Genomic DNA, 8365 nt, shown 5'->3' with positions numbered 1-8365 from the left:
TTTCTTTCTTTCTTTCTTTCTTTCTTTCTTTCTTTCTTTCTTTCTCTCTCTCTTTCTCTCTTTCTTTCTTTCTCACTTTCTTTCTTTCTCTCTTTCTTTCTTTCTCTCTCTCTTTCTTTCTTTCTCTCTTTCTTTGTCTCTTTCTTTCTCTCTCTCTCTCTCTTTCTTTCTCTCTCTCTCTCTCTCTCTCTCTTCCTTCCTTCCTTCCTTCCTTCCTTCCTTCCTTCCTTCCTTCCTTCCTTCCTTCCTTCCTTCCTTCCTTCCTTCCTTCCTTCCTTCCTTCCTTCCTTCCTTCCTTCCTTCCTTCCTTCCTTCCTTTCTTTCTTTCTTTCTTTCTTTTTTTCTCTTTCCTGAGGCAATTGGGGTTAAGTGACTTTCCCAGGGTCATACAGTTGGGAAGTGATAAGTGTCTTAGGCCAGAGTTGAACTCAGGTTCTCCTGACTTCAGAGCTGGTGCTCTACCCATCGCACCACCTAGCTGCCTCCCTCTGCTTTTGTTTTTATGTTATTGTGCTCCATGGAAAAGAATTATTTATTTAGAAGGCAGGAACACACTTAATAGAGCCTTTGTGTAATTTTTTCGCATAAACTTACCAATGGTTTAAAATGAATGACTTTAATTGACAAAACGTACAATAGGGGTAGCTAAGAGTATCAGCCTAACCTCAAATACTTATTAGCTCTGTGACCCTGGACAAGTCAATTGACCCTGCTTGCCTTAGTTTCCTCATCTGCAAAATGAGTTAGAGAAGAAAATTATGAATCATTTCAGTATCTTTATCAAGAAAATCCCAAATGGAGTCACAAAGAGTTAGAAATGACTGAAAAAATAAGAATGCTTTGATAGGATTATTAGAGAGGTAATGCTTTGGGCCTTGTGGATCAATCCATTCCAAACCAAAGTCTATGTAAAAAGGTATTGGTTTAAGACCAAAACTAAACTTCTCCTATATTTGCATTTGACCATTATTTCAGGCAACTTGAGCTGGTTGAGAGAATGCTTGGATAACAGAGTTGGTGTCAATGGCTTAGACAAAGCTGGGAGCACTGCTCTGTACTGGGCCTGTCATGGTGGTCACAAAGGTATGATGTTTTGTTGCTATTGTGTTTCCATACTATGGGGGTTGTACTTAGCCTGGGACAATAAGTTTAACAAAATAGGAAAAGTTTGGCCCTCTCAAATTATGTCAAAGCCAACAGAAGAATTTTACAAATATCCCTTTACTGTAAAGTAGATAACAGGTATGGGTATGAATGTAAGCTGAGAACCGTTTAAAAAAAAATCCTTAGGGACATGAACATGAAAATTAAATTTAGAAGTCAAAAATTGCAATGATATAAGATAGGAAAACTTAGATGACCCAATAACATTATTACTCATTCAGAGTTTTTAGATTCAGGTTTGGTTTTTTATTTATTTATTTTTTTCTATTAAGGCTAATCTCCAAGCACTTAAATAGAATTGATTTTACTTAACTGGCAAAACATTAAATGTTATTCTTGATATCTCATTTTATTTTATGTGGTTTCTTTTGTCCGATTTCCTTTTAAAATGTGTTACTCTTTTAAATTTATATTTCAGATGTAGTGGAAGTGTTATTTACCCAACCAAATATTGAACTAAATCAGCAGGTGAGGAAGTTTATACTATAACTCTTCCTTTAAACTTCTTTTTTTTTAAATCTAATTATGTCATAGACTTAAAATTTTTCTTTCTTATATTTTGAAGACATTCCCTTTTCTTCTTACTTCTATAGAATAAATTGGGGGACACAGCTTTGCATGCTGCCTCCTGGAAGGGCTATGCTGACATTGTAGAGATGCTTCTGGCAAAAGGTAAACTTAAAAATTGTTCAGCACTCACTTCATTCTTTTTCCCAATTACAAAAACAAAAACAAACTTTATATGACCAAAGTGAGCATTTACAGGTAAAGTAAAAAAAGAGAGTTGTATATGAAACTGAATCTCAATTTATGTGCTTTTTTTTTTTCCTTTTAGAGTTTATAATAAATTCAGTGTTGTTTTCAAAGCTGTCCTACTTGTTTGAGATTAGTTCTGGCCTTCTCTTTTATAGAACTCACTAATTAGAAAGGAAAAAAGTTAAAATTTAACTTGTCTATTTAACTTTAACTATGTACTTGGTGTCTGAATCCAATAACATGCATTTATTAACCTACTACATGCTTCTCTTAGATCAGGAAGTAGAATACAGTGAACAAAAAACTGGACTTGGAGTCAGGTTTAATTCTTGCCTCAAAAACTTAGTAGATGTGTGACCCTGGCTGAGTTATTTAATCTCAATGAACCCCATCTGTAAAATGAGGGGTTAGATTCAGTGACTACTAAGTTTCCTTGTAGCTCATAATCTATCCTATCATGAAGATTCCTCCTCCCCAAATTATATCTGCCCTTAAGGCACATCATTTCTATATAGGGAAAGGTGAGGGTAAAGCATATAAACAGATGAGTCTTTGCACAATTATTTGAAGAGAGCCCTAACAACTAGGAGTATCAGGAAAACTTCCCTATAGATGGTGGTATATGTGCCTGAGAGTTAAAGAAAAGGGTGGAGATGGTTGAGTTTTTTATGGGGACACAGAGACAGGAAGTGATAGGATGGCTTTGGGGAATAGAATAGTATAATAGAATAAACTGGAAAAATGATAGTGTCCTCAACACAAATAGGGAAATTAAGGGGGGAGGAATATATGATGTTGGAGAAATCATTTTCCTACACTGGGCCTCAGTTTTTCCATCTGTAAAATGAGGAAAATTGGATTAGATGATCTTTAAGGACTTTTTTTAGTTCTACATTTCATAATGCTTCTCTTTTTTGCTCATCTTTGCCAAAGGTGAGATGGGAAATAAAGACAAAATTGTGCTTTTTCCTTAGACTTTCAGAAGGGGTGATGGGAGAATAGATTTGCTAAGGATATAGCTGTTCTTTCCTCCAAAAGACTCATGTGTTTTGTTGTAAAAGGTGCTAGGACAGACTTGAGAAATAATGAGAAGAAGCTGGCCCTGGATATGGCGACCAATGCTGCCTGTGCTGCTCTGCTTAAGAAGAAACAAGGAACAGGTACTTTGATTTATTATTTCTTTTCTCTCAACTGTCTTTAAATTTTAAGGTTAGATTATTTTCCCCAAAAAGGTGTTTTTATGGCTTCTTAAAATGTTTTGTTTTTTTTCCCATAATAGGAACCCTAGAAGCATAAAAAAAAAGATCCCAGATAAAAATCAGTGCTCTAATGAAACAATTTTTTATGATTAATTTTATATCTCCTTTCATTCCCTTAATTTATTGTTTGGGTAATGTTGGTTTCCCCAGCAATCTCTCCCCTGCCCATACTCAGGCTTTTATCTCAAAGCTCTTCAGGATTTCCTATCTCTTGTTATTTATTACTAGATCTGTTATTTAAAAACATGTTCACTAAACACCCAGTAAGTTTGTTTTGGTTGTTTTTTTTTTTGTATAGAATGGTCTCAAAATTTATTCCATAATCTGTGATTGTTTTCTAGCAGCTCAAGACCATTGTTTAGATCCTATTTATATATTTAAAGAGACTGTTGATTGCTCTCTACATAAATTTTCACAAAGATTATATACCTGTGTTAAAGGAGGAATCTCTTTTGTTTTGAGAACAAGTTTTACCAATTGTGAAAAGAGTTTGTCTGGTTTTTCTTTTTAAAAGAAAATGTATTACATACACTCAGGTTACTGTCTCTCTGGATAATCCTTGTGAATTATTTTTGAGGACCATTCTTTCCTACCCCTATCCCTCGCTTTGTTCTGTTTTGTTTCTATAGCACTTTATAACTTAGCCCCCTTCTATCTTTCAAATGTTGTTATACCTTATTCTCACACATTCTCAGGCCTCCTGACTGTTCCATTTATAGGTTCATCCAACTCTTGACTCTAGGCATTTTTTCCTGGCTGTTCCCTACCCTACACCTGAAATGTTCTCCGTCTTTCTCTAATTACTGATTTCTCACCTTCTACAAGGAGTTTTTTCCCCAGGCCCTCTTAGTTCTAGTGCCTTCCCTCTGTTGGCTTTATATATATCATGCATATGTATATATACACACACATGTATGAACTTATTTTAAACATATATATTTATATATAATTTTTTTCATGTTGTTTCATTAGATTGTAAATTCCTTGAGGACAGGGACTGTCTTTTGCTTCATGATTATCACAGTGTCTACTACATAGTAGTCACTTAAAAAGTGTTTGCTGACAGATTTTTCAATTAAAATGTGTATCTTGGGTGCTGGGTTGAATCCCAAAATATTGGGATTTTGGACCAGTGTCTCGAGGTGTCTCAAGAAAATTTGTAGGCTTAGAACATTTCCAAATCAAGAGGTAAAGATATTATTACACCAGTGGTGAGCTAAGTCCCAAAAGAGGAGTTAACCATTAACAAGGAGAATTTTGGCAGGTAAGGTTCTCTAGCAGAACTTTAATTAGGGGTAACTCACCATTAACAAAGGGGAAGGCACCATTAGTCAGACTAAGTTATTATCCAAAGAATTAGTAAAGAAGTGGGGTACTAATCAAGTCTTTTATAGGAAGAAAATAACCTTGAGGATTGATATAGAGATATAGTTTGGCCTCCTGATTTGGATACAGTAACTGTGGGATTATGATAATGTTGTCATCAATGAGTAAGAGTGAAGAGACATGAAAAAAAGGCAAAATATATCTGGTTTTAGCTTAGGTAAGTAAGAAAATAGAAAAGAAAGGAAATAAAACAAGCAAAAGAAAGAACTTTGCTATAGTGATGGTAGGTCATGGACTGATTGTATTTCAGCAGAAGCTGCCTGAGCCATTTTTTATATTAATTTTACTAGCCATTTGCTCTAATGGCTACTTCCCTGAATTGCTTACTCACTGTGCAGTGCCAACAGCATGGTGGATGGGGCCCCCAGAAGAATCCCAAGGTGATGGCCTCAATTTGCCATGCATACTGTAACATCACTGAAGAGGTGATGATTGAAGGTCTCACAGATAGGATGTCTCTGAGGTCATATTTGAACTTTGGATTTCAGGGTTGATGCTTGATCCACTATACCACCTAGCTGCCCCATTGAGATAAAGCATTTATTATTATTATTATTAATCTGTGCTAAGTGCTGTGGATAGAAATACAGACAAGTAAAACATTTCCTACCCTCACTAAGCTTGCATTGAACTAGCTGAAAATGACATGTAAAAAAGGGAGAAAAGTAGAAGGAAGAAGTGTGTTGAGTGAATTGAGAACTGAGTGGAGTAAAGAATCTCTGGGGTCCTTTCTTCTTAAAATAGTGATCCCTATAAACGAACCACCAGCTGGGAGAGCAGGGCTTCTGGCCCCAAGGAGAATGGTGGGACAGAGGAAGAGAAGTCTGGGGAGGAAGTCTTGGGGCCTTAAAGAGCTTGCTTAAAGAGCTTCTGTGGCTTTTGTCCTTTTTTAACCATGGCTGTGAGATATTTAGGAAATTAGCTATTAAGACTGCTCATGGAGCATTTGTTTACCCAATGACCTAGAGACTCCAAGTAAGCTTGAAAACTTATTATAGGCTCTATCTTTTCAGTGACTTTAATTCTCTGGTCTGCCTTCCTACTTGATTCTTTTTCTTATCACATTTGCTAAACAACACTCTTTACTTCTACTTTAAAATTCTGCCTCTTGCCTTTAATTTAAAGAATTTGAATGGAAAGATTGATTGAGTTAGATGTAGACCCCCCCCCCCCATTTTTATTTTATGTCAAGTGCTAGGGAGTTTTAGCTTTTAGTGAGGTTTTGGACATTTCCCTTTAATTTCTTTGTTTTTGTTTACCCTTTCCATTTCAACATTACCTAGTGCTAGTTAGGTGGCTTCAAGCTCTGGACTCACTTAACCACCTTATGCTTCCTTTCCTCATCTATAAAATGGGGATAATTATAGCACCTATTTAACATTATTATAAAGATCAAATAAATATTCTTAAAGCATTTTATAAATACTTTTGATGAATAGCTACTCTTAGATTAGTTTTTTTTTTTTTTTTTCCAAGAGGAGGGAAGGGAACAAACATTTATTAGACTCCTTCTTTGTGGCTTGCACTGCTAAAATGCTTTACAAATATTATCTCTTTGATTCTCACTACAATTCCCAGAAGTGGGTGCTATAATTATTATTCCCCTTTTATAAGTGAGGAAGCAGAGGCAACTGTGATTGAGTTACTTGCCCAAAGTGACAAATTTCAACTCAAGTCTTTTAACTCCAGGCCTAGGGCTTCTAGACTATATCATCTTGTTATAGAGCTTCTGTAACTTAACTGTAGCAAGGTCATGTTCATTCAATTTTTTTGGTCACTATTTACCTCACTCTCCCTTGGGTGCACTCTTTGACATCAGTAAATCAGCAACAATTTTTAAAAACCTGCTTTGTTCCAGGCACAATGTTAGCTGTGGGAGCCTATGGATAAAAGCTAACCTATCTCTGCCCTTAAAGAACTTATGTTCTAGTGGATTTAAGCTCTTGGGTTTCTCTTGCTGGTAGATAATGGAACCCTCTTGCATCTGTGGTGATTAAAATCTGCATGTGTGAGAACACAATTATTCAATATGATTCCACATGTTTTACAGAGATACATGTGAGCTTCTGTGTGGATGGAATATTTACTGATCTTTCCCTTTCCTTTCCTTTTCTGCATGTTTCTCAGAAATGTGCCCCAAATGTATCAAGTTGTATATTTAAGGAACAGTGTTTGATTTGAGGACTAACCCTCAGAAGTTGACCTGGGGGGATTTGGCTCATTCCTTGTTGGCTAGTGATCCTTTAAAATACACTTATCATGTATGTTTTTGCACTAATGTATAAATTTTCCTCCCAATTTTAGGCTGATCTTTCTTCCTTCTCTCTCTTTCCTCCCCTCCTTCCCTTCATCCAGTAAGCAATAAATAACCCATGCTATTGACTTGAAGTGCTTTGTTAATGTTAAAAGTGTTAACTTTTGGTTGCTTTGCCTATTCTTTTAGATGTGATTCGGACATTAAGCAATGCAGAAGATTATCTTGATGATGAAGATTCAGATTAATACCCTTAAAGAGTGTTTGAAGCCTCTGCTATCAAGACCATTAAACAAACAACCTTATATTTGCCAGAAGAGTGTTGGTAACTGTAAAAAAGATGTATGAGAAAGTGTTGCCCTTTGTCGGAATAGAATTTGTACATGATTTATCTTACTTTAATTTGCCAATAAGTCATTAGATTCCTTTGCTGTATAAAGTGCATTTTATGTTCACCAAATTAGCTCCAGAGAGAATAATTTTTATTTATCCTACTTAAGGAATTTAAAAACTTTTTTTTTTTTTGCTTAATAATGAAAACTTAGGGATGGAAATATATATATATATTTTTAAGTTTGTAATTTACCTCAGAGTTGAAGTATTTTGAATGGACTTTGGAGGGGAAAATGCTTGTTATAAACCCAAACCAAAAGTATCTCTTTAGAAAGCTGTCAGTTCTGACAAAAATAAATATTTTATGACACTTTATGTCTGTGGTCTGTTACTTGTGAAATTGTCTCCTTATAAATGAACCTAGTGGTTTTTATGAGAAGCTTTCAAACAAATTATTTTATTTTCATATTTAATGGTAAGGTTTGTTTTGCCACAAGTTTATTACCATCCCAACTTCCTGAAGAAACTTTTTTACAGAGTACATTCTCTTCACAAATTAGATTAATTTAATGGAGAAAGGGAGTGACTAATTTGGGCAGCATGTCACTAAACTAAATATTTTATTTGGTCAGAGTCCAGAGGAGTCCCCCAGGGGCAGAGGGTACTGTTGAGGTGAGATTACTAACACTTTTATGGTCTTATAGGATGACATGGGGGCAAGATGGAGAAGTTCTAAAGAATAGGCTAGCTGAGATAGTTACTAGCTGTGAGACCCTTTATGTTTAACCTATTTGGATTTCAGTGTCCTTATCATAAAATGAGGGATTTGGATTCAGTGGATTCTACATCTGATTCTTTTACTGAAGTAATATTTTACTGCATTTTGTTATTTTATTTCAGTTGTTTCCAACTCTTCCTGACCCCATTTGGGGTTTTCTTAGCAAAGAGACTGCAGTGGTTTGCCATTTCCTTCTGCTCGTTTTATAGATGAGGAAGTTTTCGCATACTGGGTTAAGTGATGTGCCCAGGGTTAGGAAGTGTCTGAAGCCAAATTTGAACTCAGAGAGAACACTATCCACTGTGCCTCTTAGTTGCTTCATTCTACTCCATTTACATAAGATAATTTTGTTCATTTACTTTAAGCTCTGTTTTTGTTTCCTGTTCTTTGTTAAAACAAATAATGTTGCTATGGACATTTTGATACATATGTGCT

The 8365-nt window shown here is 35.4% G+C and overlaps 1 protein-coding gene across 1 annotated transcript in view; it reads left to right on the top strand.

Moving 5' to 3' along the window:
- OSTF1 (osteoclast stimulating factor 1) overlaps positions 1–7527 on the top strand; it is a 52311-nt gene extending 44784 nt beyond the window's left edge. Inside the window, exons 6-10 of the mRNA XM_074281410.1 lie at positions 976–1083; positions 1583–1632; positions 1758–1836; positions 2982–3080; positions 7009–7527. Coding sequence (XP_074137511.1) covers positions 976–1083; positions 1583–1632; positions 1758–1836; positions 2982–3080; positions 7009–7067 — 395 coding nt within the window. The 3' untranslated portion in view covers positions 7068–7527. The remainder of the gene's footprint in view (positions 1–975; positions 1084–1582; positions 1633–1757; positions 1837–2981; positions 3081–7008) is intronic.
- The last annotated feature ends 838 nt before the right edge of the window (positions 7528–8365 follow it).

The sequence above is a fragment of the Sminthopsis crassicaudata genome, chromosome 1 (assembly GCF_048593235.1).
Source record: "Sminthopsis crassicaudata isolate SCR6 chromosome 1, ASM4859323v1, whole genome shotgun sequence".
Lineage (NCBI taxonomy): Eukaryota > Metazoa > Chordata > Mammalia > Dasyuromorphia > Dasyuridae > Sminthopsis > Sminthopsis crassicaudata.
The sequence above is the reverse complement of the archived record's forward strand: the minus strand, read 5'-3'. Positions and strand labels throughout refer to the sequence as shown.